The 18,619-nt window shown below is 29.9% G+C and overlaps 3 protein-coding genes across 5 annotated transcripts; 1 reads left to right on the top strand and 2 right to left on the bottom strand.

Moving 5' to 3' along the window:
• Window positions 1-185: 185 nt before the first annotated feature.
• LOC119610219 (pickpocket protein 11) lies at window positions 186-9,015 on the bottom strand. 3 transcript variants are annotated; one of them, XM_037965346.1, is made up of 11 exons: window positions 8,967-9,015; window positions 4,555-4,659; window positions 4,080-4,434; window positions 3,830-3,966; window positions 2,705-2,801; window positions 2,349-2,539; window positions 2,079-2,161; window positions 866-913; window positions 704-791; window positions 402-520; window positions 186-340 (listed from the first exon to the last, which is right to left on the bottom strand). In XM_037965346.1, the coding sequence occupies exons 2-11, from the start codon at window positions 4,629-4,631 to the stop codon at window positions 252-254; spliced, it is 1,284 nt and encodes a 427-aa protein (XP_037821274.1). In that variant the 5' UTR covers window positions 4,632-4,659; window positions 8,967-9,015; the 3' UTR covers window positions 186-251. The 3 variants fall into 3 exon arrangements, with proteins under 3 accessions (XP_037821274.1, XP_037821275.1, XP_037821273.1); XM_037965347.1 differs by lacking the exon at window positions 8,967-9,015 and adding an exon at window positions 7,125-7,152; XM_037965345.1 differs by lacking the exon at window positions 8,967-9,015 and adding an exon at window positions 4,864-4,931.
• Window positions 9,016-9,796: 781 nt separating this feature from the next.
• LOC119610221 (transmembrane protein 87A) lies at window positions 9,797-14,630 on the bottom strand. The gene is made up of 10 exons (XM_037965349.1): window positions 14,319-14,630; window positions 14,207-14,267; window positions 14,010-14,098; window positions 13,692-13,946; window positions 12,702-12,863; window positions 12,348-12,631; window positions 12,064-12,282; window positions 11,848-11,968; window positions 11,624-11,777; window positions 9,797-10,176 (listed from the first exon to the last, which is right to left on the bottom strand). The coding sequence occupies exons 1-10, from the start codon at window positions 14,439-14,441 to the stop codon at window positions 9,953-9,955; spliced, it is 1,692 nt and encodes a 563-aa protein (XP_037821277.1). The 5' UTR covers window positions 14,442-14,630; the 3' UTR covers window positions 9,797-9,952.
• Window positions 14,631-16,713: 2,083 nt separating this feature from the next.
• Window positions 16,714-18,281, top strand: LOC119610223 (39S ribosomal protein L48, mitochondrial). Its single transcript, XM_037965351.1, has 4 exons — window positions 16,714-16,838; window positions 16,900-17,010; window positions 17,072-17,205; window positions 17,882-18,281. The coding sequence occupies exons 1-4, from the start codon at window positions 16,827-16,829 to the stop codon at window positions 18,174-18,176; spliced, it is 552 nt and encodes a 183-aa protein (XP_037821279.1). The 5' UTR covers window positions 16,714-16,826; the 3' UTR covers window positions 18,177-18,281.
• Window positions 18,282-18,619: the final 338 nt, after the last annotated feature.

Raw genomic sequence — 18,619 nt, 5'->3', positions numbered from 1 at the left:
TAAAGTTTAATGAGAGAGAAAATAAAAAGAACATACATGTTAATTGAATTGAGATAAAGAAAACATTCAATTGCAGTTTATTATTTTATACTGCAGTTTTGTGATCTAATGGAAAACTATATTGAAACTACTAAAGCAAAATAATACCATTTGAAATATGTACACGGCGTTTGGAATAGGTGAGTAAAGTATCATAATAATTAACTTTATTATTTTATTGTCATATATCTGTTTTAAATTCATGTTAACCATTAATTTCTTCGTAATATTACATAAAATATTTCAAAAATATTTAAAGCTGATGCTCCCGCAAATAGACCAATAACGCCGCCAACTGAAACTAAAACAAAATAATAGTATTTACTTAAAATTTTAAATATTCGATAGAATTAAATATTTACCTACTAAATCCAAATATGTTTGTGTAACAACACGATTATAACGTACAGTGGGTAAATTCGTTATACTCACTTCGACATAAAACATATTGGAAATTTCCAAATTTCCTATTTCATTGGAGCTAAATAGAAATTATAATTAGTTTGTTAAACTTGAAGGCTTTTATTAATAATAAAAATCAAGGTGCTATCTATCTAGCAGTAAGATTTTTCACTGCAAATTCCCATAAGGGAAAGATAGCAGCTCTAAGTATTTAATGTTTTATTATGAATAAGGTCTTTAAGTCGTTGTAGTTTAATCTTACCCAACTAATGTAACTTGCTGTTCCAAACAAGACGGATAACATGCATTCTTTTCAACCACATATTCCTTTGTTTGAGTAGATATTTGAGCTTTATTAAAAATATTATTATTTCAAATTCAAAAAAGATATGAAAAAATAAAATAATGATTTTCATATTCTTACCATCTTCAATACATTTTAAACCTTTAATATCGCAATATTGTGATTTATCTGTTAAAAAAAAGAAAACAATTATTTTCTGAATTCAAAATGGAAAATCTTAAAATAAATTACACAGGCCAACGTTGAAATACTTTTGAAATGATATTCACCCATACCGGTATGGAAAATAAAAAAGTTGTATCCACTTTATGTATTTGAAAAAAGTGAATTTCATAAAAACACTTTTAACAAGGCAATAAAACGTTTCAAATTTCGAAAAAATTTGATTTGATCAGTGGATGACTACAAAAATTGTGAATGTCAAAGTCAAATTATGTAATGTTCGAAAATATTGAAACTAATTTAAATGAAACTTAAAATATATATAATAATAAAGACCCATATTTACAAAGTTAGGTTATTTTTATTGTTATTTACAAAGTTACAAAGTCGTGTATACGAAGAGAGCATACGAAGTTATGTTCAGGATCCCTTAGATCGGACTTCGTATACAGCAGCTTTAAACGACATTCATAGAGACGCCATCAATACCGCGGTTTCAGGTTACCGCATGAATGTCGTTCTTGGAGGTCGCCCACCGCCCATAGCAGAAATAGAGAAGAACCTGCCACGGAAAACAAGAGTTGCTCTGGCACAACTGAGATCGGGATGGAGCAACAGGCTCAACGCCTACTGGTCCCGCATAGACCGTGCCGTCCCCAATATATGCCCATCTTGTGGACAGGGTCCCCATGATACCCACCACATATTCAACTGTCCAGCCCACCCTACTTCACTTAGCCCAATGGATTTATGGACTAACCCTGTTGAAGTAGCCCAATTTCTTGGCTTGGACCTAAATACAGAACCCCCGGATTAAAATTGTATAGTTTAAGCTGTTACAACAACAACAACAAAGTTAGGGAAAAAATCGTTATTAACCCATAAACGTAAATACATGTTTATAATTATATAAAATGTCCTTAATATATAAACAATACATATATATCTTTTCCCTATATCAGATTCGTTTGCGGCAGCTAAAAATACCTCAAATCAGATTAGATTGAAAAAGTTTCAGTTCGTTGGCCTGTGTTATTGCTTTCCGAATCTAAATTCCTATTGTTATATGTATTAGAAATTTCAAATAATAAATTTCATATGAATTTGAAATTAAAAATTTTAAATTAAATAGTTAATTCCAAACTTGATTAAAATTGCGAGATAAACTTACATATTTTGGGTGAAGTATAGTGAGTGCAATTACATTTTTCCAATTCGAATTGTATCCTTAAATAAGACATACAATTTGAGAAACTGTAAAACAAAAATTTAAAGTAATTTAATAACTAATTAAGAACCGCTTGTAATGAGTTTTCAATGAATTATATATGTAGGTATATATTTCCGATACAGGACCTCTTTTATATTCCAAAACATAATCAAGATTTTTGTCCAGTAATTTTGGCATTTTTGCTTTCGTTATTTAAAATTAAAAACTTACCTATAATGCCATGGTGAACCAGGATCTCGTTCATCTGGAAATTTACATGATCTCTGTTGTATCGATTCCTGTTTAACATCTGGATTATTATCATATTCCTCAACATTGAATCTATACACGGTAGGATCCGAAAAAGCATCATATGTAATTGAATTGAAATAAGGCAAATCTTCGGGACTATGTACGTACATCTAATGTTAAATTATAGATTAAACAATTGGAAACAGTCATGTAATTATGTATATACACATTAGACCAACTCTTTTATTGCTTTGTTTGAGAGGATTAACCCAAGCTAACCTTTTCTGTGAGTCAGTCTAACACATATACAATATAAATGCTTTAATTATAATTACTTCATATTTCCATAAGAATCCACCTCTTAAATATATTTTCATGCTCTTGTCGGTATGTGAAATATCAAATTTTAATGGTAAATTGTTAAATGATTCACTGAAATAAAAGGTATTTTAGTAAAAATACAAAATTTGTGTAATTCAATTAAAAACAAATAAAAAATTTACATTCAGAACACGTTAAAGACAAATGTATAAATTGAAATCAAAGTTTTAAAAGACAACGAGATACTTGTATCCTGAAATAATATCGCTTGTCCCATATTGGGGCTTTAATGCTCTTTCCGTATCAGGATCCAGATCTCGAATTTTGTTTTATAAAGTCGAAAATTAGTTCAGAACTTGATTTTCACAATGACATTTTTCAAAATTAGCTGTTGTAAAACACATGGTATATTCCCCAGCAAAAAAAGTGAGGAAAAAGAAGTAGAATTTTCACCACAAATAACATACTTGAAGTACTTTCAATTTTGGTGAAAAACCGATGAATTTTACATTAGCGTGTCATTGGAGGGATGTTGTTCATTTTTGACAACTTTGAACTACATCTAATCTTATTCATAGATATTTGGATGTCAAAAATAAACTATATTCTCTCAATGACACGCTTATGTAAATTTCATTGGTTTTTCACCAAAATTTGATGTACTTCGAATATGTTATTTGTAGTGACTTTTCAACATCTCTTTCCTCACATTTAACTCGGTTTTTATTTGTAAGGAAATATTTAGTTTATAGAAGCGAAAAATATGCAATCGCATTTTTAGATGTGATTAAGATGTGGTTTGTAAAGTATGACATCAATTATTTTTTGCTGGGTCTGGATATCCCCCAAGTCTTTACGGTACAGAGAATCGAATGCTTTGCCTACAATTTGATTTCAATCGGACTATACAACAAGATATATGCGATCAAAAATAAAGACTTAAAAAACTTGGGTCTGGTGGACTATTTAGGTGGTAGGTATAATAAAGCTCTGAAAACCATGAGCTTAGGTGTTAGGTACTGCTGTATATAACAAATTTTAAGAAATTTAAGTAAATAAATTAAGTTAAATTTGTTGAATTTGCATAAAACAAGTTCGATCTATTTGCAATATGATTAATTTTTGTCTTGCACACTTACTAGTCAAGTAAATTATTGGATAAATAACAATAACCCATCTCCAATTCATGAAATGTAAAAATATCCGTACAATTTTCATATAATATTCCTCGAAAGGATATATTTGTCATAAAATCCTCACACGAGTTGGGTAAAAGCTGAAATGTTTAAAATTTATTTTTGTTTTAATAGGAAAACTAATAATAATATTAAATATAATTCTTTTCCAGATAAAAATGTATTGTATAGATCTATAATTTTCGAAAATTACCTCTTTTCTCACTCTTAATATATCCACACCACAAGTACTATTCAAACCATTACAATAATCTTCTTTAAAATGGATATGATTCGGATTTGTAAACATGTAATCGTGAAGATTTTTAACATAATTTGTTGCTGACACTTTATGTGGTATATTTTCCGTTTTTACAAATTCCATAACACGACTACTGGAACGATTTTTGGTCAGACAGAAACTGACAGCCGGAAATGTATTGTTCCAACGTAGATATGTTGTCTCAATACCAATACTTATTGAATCCGAAAAGAAACGTGTTAGAGTCAATAAAAATATCCATATTATATTCCATGTCGAAATGATAATTACAAGGCCCCAAAATAATCTAAATTTTGTGGAAAGAATCATTACATTTACATTAAAAAGCCATTTAAGAAAAACAATAAATAATGAAGTTCGAAAAACATTAGCATCACCGATAGTTTATACTACAGGTATACCTTACCTATAATATATGTGTTCTTTATTAAACCATTCCCAACATTTTTGGAAAGATGATCGAAGTTTTCCTTTAATATCCATTTTGTGCACTTTACTTTTTGATACAGCACTGGAAATAATAATAATAAATTCTTCAAATATATAATACTAATTAAAATAACAAATATTAACTAAAAATCAATATTATAGTAATTTATGCATCGTGTAAAAGAATTTTGCACGCAATGTGAAAAGAACATCATGAACAGTTTCATCGAATCCGATTTTAATACACCCTTGAAAATTATATCCAAGTGGTTATATTTATTTGTACCATATCTATAATCTAAAATAAACGTATGTCAGCTTGTTCCTGAGAGAAACTTGAGGGATTAAATTTTCTCAGTTGATTTTAAATGTCCAATAACAATGTGATACAGTTTACATAACGGCATATAGAAAACGAAATATTTATATTTATTTCTAATAATTTTATATCACAATATACGAATTTCATATCCTTTACCTTCGTGTGAATGATTAAAAAGCTCTTTCTGATTCAACGTTCGATAACCTGGGGCCAAATTCCGGCATTCGAATAAAATTTTTTAAAATTCTATTGAGGTTTCGATTAGTAGCAAAATTAATGTTTCGGTGATGGGTGTATAAAATTCGGCATAGCCACAATATATTTTTCATGTCATAGGTTGTCTTGGTTTATAATCCACTAGCAATTAAAGTTAACCTGCGTTACTTCTTAATGTGTTGTAGTAAATATTATTAGTAATCTGCTGGCGCTGGTGGTAGCGCGTTATGAAGTACAACAATACCATTATATTGCTGAACACATGGGTCTATTTATCGTGTATGGGTTAATAATAGGACATTTTGGATACTTGGTATCACGATAATCCGTCGTTTACTAAATCTCGCCATAAGAAATGAAATGAAATTACACGGATATATAAAGTTAGATTATTTCCTACTCTTCTTTAACCCTGGTTTCCAAATCAGCGAGATGTAAACCAAGTAGAAAAGCCGCATCCATAGTCTGGATTAGCCCAGCAATTGAAAAGGTTGAATGCGAATACTATAAAAAGATATTTCGTATATTTTGATCTTAATTATTAGAAAGAAATACAAATATTTCGCTTTCTATATGCCGTTATGTAAACGTTATGACATTGTTTTTGGACCTATGCCACACGCAGAGGTCTTGAATGATGTCATGTATTTTCGACCAATACGCATTTAAACGTATACGAGTTTAAACGTATAGTTGCGCAAATATCACTCTAGTGCTACGTGGTATGTTTCGACTTCGTCTCGTCATGCAGATGTTATTCTATTGTCATTTCTTGCTTTCTTCCACTGCGTGTCGCTAACTTTAGGAGTCCATACTGGCGCTGAGTAGTTTATAGGGTGATCGATTATTCGACATTTTCCAAAAACCGGTTTTCGAATAGTTGACATTAAAAACAAAAACGGTTGACATTTTTCAATTTCAGAAAAAAACGTTTTTCATTATAAATAACAAAATCTATTTAAATTTGACAAAAATAACGTTTATGTTTAAATTTGATTAACAAAACATGGTCCAAACTGATTTTTAACAATTTAAAAGATTATAACTTTAGGTCTAATTTACATTATTACTTTAATGTAAAAAATGGATAAAAGTGGGACACTTTAAACATAATTAACTATGCAATCCTAGCTTATTCCAAAATCCCTGTTTAGACAATTTTCATAGGCATTCCATAACTTCCATAATATTTTAGCCGCAAATTATTTATTGTAATTGGAATATAATCTTTAGATTGATAAAATTTTATTAAACAGTTATTTCAATAAGTTTTACAAATAGAATTTGTTAATTAATTAGGAAAATCAAAAAAGTTTAATAAAAGGTGTGTTAGAAAAATATACTCTAGTTACTGGACTCCAATATTTTTAAAATTTAGACGGGCTGTATTAGTATTTACTTCAAAATTTAATTTAAGTAATCTTTGATTACAGAGCAAAAAAAGTATTCGAAACCGGGTTTTAAAAAGTAAAAAAACGGGTTATTCGATATTCGAAAAATCAACATTTAGAAAAAACCGACTCTGGTAAAGCAGAAAAAACCGGCTTTAAAACTGATTGAAAACCCGAATCGACCACCCTAGTAGTTTACCACTGACTGGCCAATCGTTTGATAGGTAGTTAACAAGGTTTCTTTATCCATTCCCTAAGTGCTGCTATGAGTTACTCAATTCCCGTTTCATCCAAATTTTTTAACATCAACATGAAGTGTTAAAAGTTGTTTTTAAAGGTTTTCAAATTCCCAGAACAATGTATTTTGCGTATACAAAACTGGTTACTAAACCATTTATTTCCTTTAGGCAATGTTACAATTGCTGCAAAGTTAACCACACAGAGGACAATTGTAGGCAAAGCGACAAAAAATTGTCGTGACAGAGAGCGGAATTGAAATGGAATAAAATAATGGTTGCATTTTAGTATTAAGGAAGCAAGGATCAAATACTTGGTAAATAATGCATGGAAAATGTATTCCTACATATTGACAGCAGACTAGTCAACAATATGACCTACACAACCCGAACTCGCAAATTATGGAAACTTGTCGAGATTGAATGAATGGCCACACAATTATGAGCTTCGGCGATTTCCCTCTTCAGTAGAAGAAAAGAAGATCCTTAGTATGTATATGAATTCCGTAAGAAAACCGACAGAGTCTCAACAACTACATTATTTTGAAATCACTCGTCATCAAGATCAAGATCTACAGTCATTAAATATCACAAAGGGATCAAAATATTGGACCCAAGTGTGTCCCCAGTGATGACATCGCGTGGACGACCGCCTACCTACAGTCATTAAATGGGATAAAGTTGCGCAGATTCAGACGAAAACTAATTTAAAGAGATGCAGAGGGATTAATTAAGATCGAAATGGAAATTATTATATATACTAAAATTATTGCACAAGTGAATTGATCAACCACAGATGCGGTTAACACAAGTTAGTAGTAGCCTGCTTGGATATCAGTAAAGCTAATTATTTTGTTGGCATTAACACTCTTATGATTTAGCCTCGGAGGATGGATTTCATTTGGAACCCGATCGTTGAATGATCGAACTCTTCACTATAGTTCCGTAATGGAAACCCGTTCCAGAGGTGCTGTCTGTCACCTATAATCGGGGGGCCACAAATCCATTAAAGATAAACGAAAAACTCCCCTTCATATCGATGAAACTCCTCATGATCGAAAAAGCTTTGGAACATTCAAGTGCTCAGAGGATTGATAAGGTAGGTAGATAAGGTAGAAAGTAAAAGCTGCATTTTGACATTTAAGAGGTTCAGAAGATCTGGTTAATCTAAAAGTAGGGTGAAAGTCGCTTATTCGGATATCTGGTCGAAGGTAAATTTCTCCCGATCATCATGCCGGCAGCATTAAGTGATCTATCAATCCATCTAAGACGGAGCTAGAGTCAGAGTTAGCAGCTCTTAAAACTTTGTAGTGTAGAACGTTACATTCTAACTTGGTAAATAGAAGCAAAAGGGACCTGGAAGTGTTAGTCAGGTTATACACAGTAAGGCTGTGGAGAATTGGTTTCGGTAAAACCCCCATTTGTTATTACATATTTTAGACTAATCCACGAAAAATTCCACTAACCGATCCTTGCACAGTATGCGGGATTGTAGGGTTTCTAGGACATTATGGCCAAAGTTAAATCCAAAAGCAACCAGAGTACTATTAGGACTGAACGGGAAGAGTATAAGGATTTTAGTAGGAGTAATAAGCGGACACTGCACAGTTAGAGTCTTTAGGGGTAATAGGGTCGGTAGTACACAGGATTTTTGCAGGTTGTGTGAGGACAAACAGGAACTGGAAACAGTCGGGCATATTTTATACAATTGTCACCGAATACAGAGTCTGAGACTGAAATGACAAAAGATTCCACGATAAACTGAGAGATGTAGCAGGGTGTAACTTAGGTGACATTCTGGGCTTCATCAGGGGAATATTCTGGTTATTCAGATAACGACATGCGCACTTCCTTTCCTTGATCTTTTTGGGGCGAATTCTCACTTTTGTCATCTTTCTCTTATTCTTCTGCCTTCTTTTTATTTTTCTTTGTTTTTTTATTAAAGGGAACCTTTGGTCTCCGAGAGGACGTACACCTTTGTATACAATCCTTTTAAACTAAACTAATAGGATAAAAATAAGAAGGCAAAGGATAAAAATAAGAAGGAAATTCGCTTAGATTTGATGTGAAAAATAGAGAACAAACATAAGTGAATATGATTTTTAAAAAGTTTACCCCCGTATTCATTAACGATTAATAAAGTTATTGATGATTTATTGTAGGAATTTTGTATGGAAAATGTTTTTAATAAATTGAAAATAAATGATTTATATTTTTTGCGCACCCTTTTTTTAAGGTAGAAAAAGTTTTAATAAGTTTTTCAGAAATTTTCAATACAGTTAAATTTAAAACAGCTTATTATTTGGGTTATATATAAAATTATATTTTATTTTATTTTATTTATTATTATTTTTTTTTTTTTTTTTTTTTGGTTTATAAAGATTTTCTTGTTATGTTGAAAACTAATTTCGTCTACTTCTACGTGTGTGTTAAAGAGGAAATAATAATTTGTTTCACTTTTTTACACATCTAAGAAATGTTTTATTAAACTTATATAAACTTATTAATAATATTTTATAAATATTTACAAAGTATATTAATAATTAATGATCATTAAGAATATGAAAAAGCATTTTATTCTCTTTTTTCTCAATTATTTATCTACACAATTTAAAAACTAAATTACGAGCAAGAATGGGGAGATAGAGACAAACTTTTTTTTGATTAAATAGTTAAAAAAATATTGATGACTAAGTGTAGACGACATAAAATATGTTTTACAATATTTTACATTAATTGTTTGTTTTCTTTTTTGAGTTTCATATTCGTTAACGTAAATTATTTTGTTTTGTTTTAGGAACAATTTAAAAGAAGCAAGAGCGTTATAGATTATAAGAATAATGATTGTTATTTTGTTTTTGTATCAGATTGACCAGCAATATATGCATTACAATGAAAATTAAGTAAAGTTAGAACTAGATAGAAAGAAAGTTGAATGAAACAAATGGTTGGTAGTGTTAATTAAAATAGAATACTTTTGATTAGTTAAAGTTAGTTAATTTAACTTAGTTTTAATTGATGTTTTTTTATTATTGTAAAAAAAATAACATATTGCTAAAATTAAATAAAAATTAAATAAAATTTTTAATAAAAAAAAAACAAAGAAGCCACAAAACAATAATAATTCCTAAATAAGCCATACAGTCGTTGTCATTGTTAGTGCAAACAATGAGTTATGTGATTAATTTTTTAACATTCATTTTTTTCGCTTTATTGCATTTTTGAAACTTCAAATTTAGTATTGATGATTTCTTCGTCCGAATCCAATGCCGGCAGTGTAACATCAGCCATTGATTCGGGTATATTTTCTTCCACCCATCGTAAGTCATCTTCTTCATTAGTTGTGGTTTTTTGATTAGATGGTGGTGTTCTGGCGCCGTTGCTGGTGCCACGCATTTTTACACCATATACATCGGCAACAAATTGATCTTCTTCTACAAATAATAAAAGGATTAATTTTAAACCCCTAACACGATTATAAAGCTCTTTGATTTGCAAGAACTTTTTTGGAGATTAAAATATCTAAAAGACAGCGCCTATTTTAACGAGTTATATTGGAATAACAAATTTGTAGCTTTTTCCTCAATGTCGAGGCAGATTTTAATAAAGGGTTTTAAGTTTATTTAACTGGTGTTTTCAAACATTAGGCTATGATCGCTTAGATTCGGATTCTCTTTTATTATTTCTTAACACCTCTTTACTGTTCGACTAGAATATTGCTAAGGTAAACACTAGAGTGTTTACCGAGGAAAAGTAAGCTCATCTTTACAGAACGCTTCAACAGAATCAACATTATCTAAACATTATCATTGTAACCTGGTGGTTTAACTATGGAGGCAGTCAAAATCAATCAAGTAAGAATGAAAATTAGTTTAGATTTAAAGGGCAGCAACCGCATAAGCAATTTACTTGAGTCCATTTCATTATCGACCCCATTGTGACACCCAGGAGTCTTAGTATTACTCATTAGATCATCAAAATGGGGTCGAAAATTAAATGGAGTCAAGTAATCTGCTTAAGTAATCATCTCATTGATGGAGTGATGATGACTGTATCCATAGCTAAACCACCAGGTTATAATAATAATGTTTAGGATATGCTTTAGCTTCATTCCAGATAGCTCTTCCATACTCTCTGATAAAATAGTAATGCCCGTGTATACCATTTCACTCTTTTTCTAGATTTTGTGACAGTTCTAAACCGTTAAAAAACGCGAGCTACATAAAAACGGAAATCCCCTCTAATGTCCTAATCATTAATATTTTTTTACGTTTCTGTTTTTTTTGCATTGTTGAAAATAAATATACATTAAAATTTCAAAATATTAACTTGTACTTTTTGATTGGCTGTAAATGGGTTAAGATAGCATTGGGTTAGACATTGTTGTCTAAGAAGGCAACAGGGAAGTACTTCTTATGTGCTAGAGAACCTTCAATATATCTAACTAGAGAATGAAGAGATGTTTCTACGGATTTGCTTTAGCATAGGCATGATATGAATTAGAGAATAGGTGCGGAGGTTAATCTCTGATGAACATGAATAAACTGCAACCTATGGGAATAAATACAGCTTTATACTAAATCCACATAATCGGAATGTGTTACATCCTTGCATGACATGTTAATCGACAGCAAGTTTGTAACGAGATCTGCTGCAAATGATACAAACAGACGACACAAAACAAAGCTTCCGATTCCCAGTGGGAAGTAACTACCGATTGTGGCTGTTAAATATTATATAAGGCATTGTATATCTAATCCTTACTCTTAAGTTTCATTTCAAAATGAAATCCGGTAAATTTATAAACACTATTTCATTATTTTAAACCAAATGCTTTTCTTACAAAATTATCTAAAAAACATATAATACTTTAAAACTTACCATCATCATCTTCATCTTCTGGATTATCAAGTAAAGGAGTAAAAGCATAACGTTGATTATTATTTGTAGGACGCCACAAAATCATAATAACCAATAATAAAACCGAAAATAAAATATGCCAAAAAGCTGTATCAATCCAAATATTACGCCAGCCCTAAAAAAATAATTTAAAAAACGTTTTAATACAAATAATTAATAAACAATCAATTTAAAAAAAAACTTACTGGTGTACAATTTTCACCTTTACGTAAACGCAAAGCATACAGCATAAATATAACGGAGGCAATAACAGAAAATATTAAAGTGTTGGTGAAATGTCTATACAACGATAGTTTAACCATATTTCTGTAAATAAAACATAAACAAACACATCATATTTAGTTAGATATAGAGTGCATATAATTAATATCAAACAAGAAAACACTTGTTTCAACACAAACCTTCTCAGGCGTAAAGTTCTAGTTGTTTGAACTAAAGAAGTAAATATCCACCAACAAATGCCGGTATCTAAAACAGCTAATGGTATACTGGCCACCAAAAGTTCATTTTGTATATCTGGTTTATTACGCATAACACGTAGATAACTTTCAACACAAGCCAAAAGGAAATACAATGCTCCAACACCAACCACACGATGCAACATGGGACCCAAACGTGGTCTATTATATATAAAAAACAGAGATTTATCGAAAATTTATTACTTTAAAATGAACTTTACACTTACTTTACTATACCAAACCCTAAACTCATTATGATCACTAACATACGAGCTAAAGTTCTCTTAGCACACGATACAAATTCAGCTGTTAACTCTGCACCAGGTACAGAAACACCATTAGCATTTACTGAATGATATTCAGCATAAAAGAATGCCTTTTCCAACATGCCCAGCAGAATGACACCACCAATCCAAAATTGTATACGTAATAAATCACGCCATTGCATAAATGATACCACTAACCAGATAATGCCAAAGATGACATAAACAATACACATTATGCCGTAAAACTAAAAATATGTTCAAATGATTATTAAGATATAAATAAATTTAGATTAGTTTTCTAATTTTATAAATTACCGGTAAGAAGGGAAAATCTGTAGCTGATATGTAACCATACGGACCCAACATTTCGATATGTACTGGTGCTGAATATTCAACCTGAGCCTGTTTAGCTTCAATTGTAATTGATATCTCATAAATACCATCATGTTCAACCGTATAGAATATTTTATTTGTTGGCTAAAAAAAAACAGAATTATTAATATTTTCAGTTACATCTTTAATAAATTAAATTTAAGAAAATAAGTAATGAGGGGATAAACTAGTAAAAAAGTAAAGTCGGACGTGACCGACTATTTGATATCCTACTATAGTTATGAATATAATTTGTGATTTATTTTTTATAATAAAGCATTTGTGTAAAATTTTACATTGGTTCCGATAATTTAATGAGGAAAACCTAATTTTCTGAATGTTAGAGGCAAATCATAGGGCCGATGGATTTATATTTATATATTTTGTGCTGAATTTCAAAGATTCTATAATAGTTCAACACATAATATTGCCTTCTTAGTTTAAAAAATGTAAGGAAGGGTGACATTTTAGAAAACAAATTCTTCGTTTAAAGAATAGGTTCCAGAATCGTACCACAGAACGATAAGAAAGAAATCCAAAATATAACGAATTCATGCTAAATACATACATGATTTCAACTATTTCGGTATACTTAATCTCATATCACAAAAATTGTTTTTGAAATGAATATCACGCGGCTATTTAGAAGTATGAATGTGTGCCTACATCACTGTATACCTTAAACATAAATTATAATTAAAAATCAAATTTTACTACAAATTTAAAGATAAGAAAGAAATTTTCATAAATGTAAAGGGTTTAAATAAATTGTAGCACAATGAATCATTCATAATTTTTTTGTTATTAAACAAAAAAGCAAATTAAGCGTGAAGATAAAAAAGATAATGAAACGTTAAATAGAAAATGTGAAAAAGTAAATAATAACAATAATACAAACACATTTAATAAAAAAATAAAACTAAAAGAACTTACGGAAAATGGATGTTTTGAATTTTTTAAGTTATCAACTGGTGATTTGGCAGTTAAAGCCACATTATTCTGTTTACTGAGTGCATTTGCCACCGTTGCCGACTTTAAAGCGCTATTTGAGACATCACCATTATTAGGTATTTCCAAAACTATTATATGATTTGGACAGGTGGCATTAAGTTTTCCCTTAATTTCCAATTGTGTTGATTTATTTTGAGCTCTTTGTTGATTATCAAAGTCAATATAGGCTTTTTGGAGCTAAAACATAAAGTAATATATAATTATACACATACAATTGTATTACCATGGTATATCACTTACATCAGGAGCATCAAACCAACATTGTCGTTCCACTAATGACCAGGATATTTGTATATCAAAACTACTAGCACTATTAGTTTGACATTCAACTATAAAATAGTATAAATATGGATAAAAGTTAAATCGATATTTACTTAACATTAACATCCCTTATCAGAATAGAAAATACAAAAACAAGTAGACAACAAACAACTTACTTTTCACATAGATTTTTGTATTGGCCAATAAAGGTCTCATTTCTCGTTCGATTATTAAATCCTATAAGCAAAATTATTACACAAATATTTTTGGCAAAAGATGCAATTTTACCTGTGTTAAGACAAAATCTGTTATACCGGGTTCCGATATGCCCACAACCAATTGGAATCTTCCCCATGTTAGTAGCAACGCCACGCAATAAAAGATACACTTTATTTCTTTTAATTTTAGCATTTTATATTTTCTTTTGTCTTATTTTTTGTACTGTACAAAACTTTTTGCTGTTTCTAACACACTTAAAATTATTATATTTATTGGAAAATATAAAATTTTAGGTATTTTTCGTAGAAAAATTATTTTTTTAGCACGTACATATTATTTTTTCAGTTCTGTTAGAATTGTTCTGATGCAAAATCCTGCGCCAACAAACATTAACGGCGGCGGCGACTGACACTAAAAATAAATATCGGCGGCGGCTTAAAATCGACTTTATGCCGGCTAGGTTCTCAAATACGCTTAATTTTTTAATTTTCAAAGATTTTAAATAAAAACGGTATCCGAGAAATAAAAAATAGAGCAAGTACAAAAGTTGTGTGAGAAATTATACAGGGATGGAAAAAATTAAAAAATTTAAGAATAAAAAAAAAAATTAAAAATTTTGATTAATTCTTAAAATCGGCCTATGTTTTCCCAGGTATTTATTTTTGCCACATGTGTAATCTATATAATACAATTTTTAACAATTTAAATGACATTTTTTATACCCACCATCAAAAAAGATGGGGGGTATATTGATTTTGCCATTCCGTTTGTAACACATCGAAATATTGGTCATAGACCCACAAAAGTATATATATTCTGGGTCCTCATTAAATTCTAAGACGATCTAGCCATGTCTGTCCGTCCGTCTGTCTGTTGAAAGCACGATAGAGTCCGAATGGAAAGAGCTAGAAGGTTGAAATTTCACATAAATATTTCTTATAGGTAAGGTTTGTTTGGTATTGAAAATGGGCAATATCGGTCCACGTTTTCGGATAGCCCCCATACAAGTGACCCCTCGAAAAGCAGCTTTAACAGCCATAACTTGTTTAAAAATACGAATATAGCGATGAAATTCGACATAAATGCCTTAAAAATACTAGTATATAGATGAAATTCGACATAAGTAAGTTTCATATGAGTCAAAATTTATCTAAAAAATTTTATGTTGATCGGTTTCAGAAAATGACTGCAACGCTCATTAATGGCTTAAAAATACGAGTGTAGCGATGAAATTCGACACAAATCAATTTAATACGAACCAAATTATGTCTACCAAATTTTATGAGGATCGACCCATAATTGACCCTACCTCCCTATATAAGGTCCCTTCAGAAAATTACTTTAACGCTTATAACTGGCCTAAAAATACGAGTATATAGATCAAAATTCGACATAAGTTTCATTCGATTCAAACGAGGTTTGATGGTGGGTATATAAGATTCGGCATAGCCGAATATAACACTCTTACTTGTTTTAATTTTAATTTGTAATACGCCATTAAAAGCACCTCTCAAAGACCTTTCACATGATATCAAAATTAATTATCATTCCTTTACGTGGAATATAAATAAAATAGGAAAACTTTTAGAAACTTTATTTTTATTATTTGATCCATATCACCAAACATTGGCCTAAGGACACACATTTTGGGAAACGGTATCTTATAATAAACCAAACTTTCATTTTCGGAGGGAACTTCAGTACCTTACCTCATGTCTATATTAGACAAATATTTATCACAGCACTTGACAAAACATTCAAAATTATTTAAAAATTAGTTTTGTTTTTTAAAAGTATTTACACATTTCAAAATGTCGCTTAAAATCGTCCCATTTTTTAAACATTGGCCAGTTCTTTTGGTATATAGTTACTACATATGTAGATACAAATACTGGAACTGAAAACTAAAAACTGATGTAAATTCAGGTAATGAAGAAATTTTAAATGGGTCTCAACCATTATAATGTAGAAATGTATTTCTATGTTGAAAGTTTTATTTCAGAGTGAAAAATTTTTAAATATTTTTTCATACAATATTTCAAAAAAATACTTATACAAAATTCAATCAATATTTAATAAAGTATATAAAAACAAGTTTGTATTAACAATATTCCACTATATAATAAGAAATAAATTATGGAGTATATTAAAATCAGCATTTAAATGAAATATAATTTATAAAATTTAAACAATATGGGTAATTATTTTTGTTATAAAATGAAATCAGATCTAGCTCTACAGAAATATTGAAGATACCTATGTATATGAACATTACTTGACAGAATGTGGATGCACTAAAAATGCACAAGAGCAAGAGTGTTAAAAATGTTTTTTGTGTAATCCGTTTAGGAGTCATGATGATAATAAGTGTGCTAATAATTCCCCATCAATAAAGGTTTATATGATGATATCTTCAAATTAATAATATTATAGAAATTTTATGAGTCATTTGAGCAGTTGTGTTAAGGAATTGAAGGTGTAACTGCAGGGTTATTTTTTCCAAACACTTCCGATTGTCAAAGTAACAGCTGTTAGATGACATAACCTTAAAAAATTTAAAGAGAAAAGAATAACAAAATGTTGCGAAAGGTATTTTTGGCGTTAAAATATAATTTTTTAAGAAATAATTGTTTCTATCATACATTTACAGATTAGTCCCTTGATTAAAAAAGTAGCACAACACAGCAATGCTAATTTAGTTAGAAATCTTAGCTCAACTGCGTCGTTGCGAGCCAGTGTTTATGAACCGGATTATTTGGAGGTATTGTACAATTTCAAGCAGAAACAAAATTCGTTTAAATAATTTGTGTTTTTATTAAAAGTCACTGAAACCTAAATATCCTCAATATGAAAGTCTGAATGTACAAATTAAAGGATATGATTATCCAATTTTGGAAAGTTATCAACGTTATTTACATAGCGTAGCAGAGTATTTGGATCTTGAAGTTGCCGATTGGTAAGTTCATACAATTATAACGAATTTGTATATAAGTTTGTTAGAAATTAAGAAATTTGTTATACCCTGAGCTGGACCGATTTCAAAAATGGTCCAATTTAATTACACTGTGTGGTAGTAAAGAATTTGTCAACATATGACCAAGTGCAGTTTATAGATCCATATTTTGAATTAATATATATGTACTCCTGAAATCGAGAGTTATCCCTAAAAGGATTTTTAATGTTGTCGGACTTTATCTGAAATTCCGTTAAAAATATTACTAAAGAAACAATAAGTTGAGATTTCATAATAAAGTGTCGGTTACCAAAAAATTAAAAAAAGTGGATTCAGTTCCTAAAAACTCACTTATGTTCGTACAGAATAAAGAAGTATGTGTACTTTAGAAGAGTTTATTATTATTTATATTGCCGTTAAAAAATCAGATTAAAAAAATTTGAAATAAAAATATCTAAGTCCTGCAAAAAAAATCAGGTTTTTGTAGTAAAATCCCGATTTCAGGGTATATGGTGCTGTGAATTACTCTATTAGACATATAAACTGCACTAGGTCACGTGGAAAGTATATTCACTTTTTGTAATTTTGTCACACCGTATAATTATAGAAATAATTTGATTGTTCTGTCTGCTTGAATTTTATATTCGGAATTAATATTTAATCTATATATGTATTACAGTTATGCTCTGCCACCTCAAAATATGACCGTTCAACGGCTTAAACCCAATTCCACAGTAGTCGATTCCGAATATCGTTTAACTGTTTACGAACGTAACATACAACTCCAAGATGTTGATGTACCAGTGTATCCCATGTTTTTAAGAATAGCGCAAGCCGCTTTACCCGAAGGTGTACAACTCACCGTACAGGAACATACAGATGAATGCGAAGAGAGACGTTATGTACCTGACAAAGATCTGCTAGAACTTAAAGCTGAATTGGAAAAAATGGGTGGTGGTTCAAAGAAAAAGTAAATAAATATTTTATTTAATTGTTGATTTATTTCTTGTTTTAAGTAACCATACAAATTGTATAAAAAATAAAAAACGAATAATAAATTTAATAAATTATAAATAAAACTCTCTTGTACTATCTAAATATTGCTAGGATTTCCATTTTAACAAAATCACTTAAAAAACATGTGTGTAAAAATAATTTAACATACAAAAAGGCAACTTAAACTAAAATTGTATAATGAATTTCAATGTAATATTATGAGTTAACTAAATTTAGGTTTAGATTAGTTAAAGAAACTACTTTTTGTGTAAAGCTTTTTCTAAATGGACGGATAATTGTGTTATGAAAACTTACGCTAAACTTGGAAGACACTTTCAATAGTTTTAGGGGAGTCTAATATAAGTATAATAAGTGAAATTAGTAAATAAAGGCAAACAATTAGACTACACCAAAGTGTACT

The sequence above is a fragment of the Lucilia sericata genome, unplaced genomic scaffold (genome assembly GCF_015586225.1).
Source record: "Lucilia sericata isolate MDLA Ls3-8-SP2 unplaced genomic scaffold, ASM1558622v1 Contig001140F_arrow, whole genome shotgun sequence".
NCBI lineage: Eukaryota > Metazoa > Arthropoda > Insecta > Diptera > Calliphoridae > Lucilia > Lucilia sericata.
This window is presented reverse-complemented; position numbering and strand designations above follow the sequence as displayed.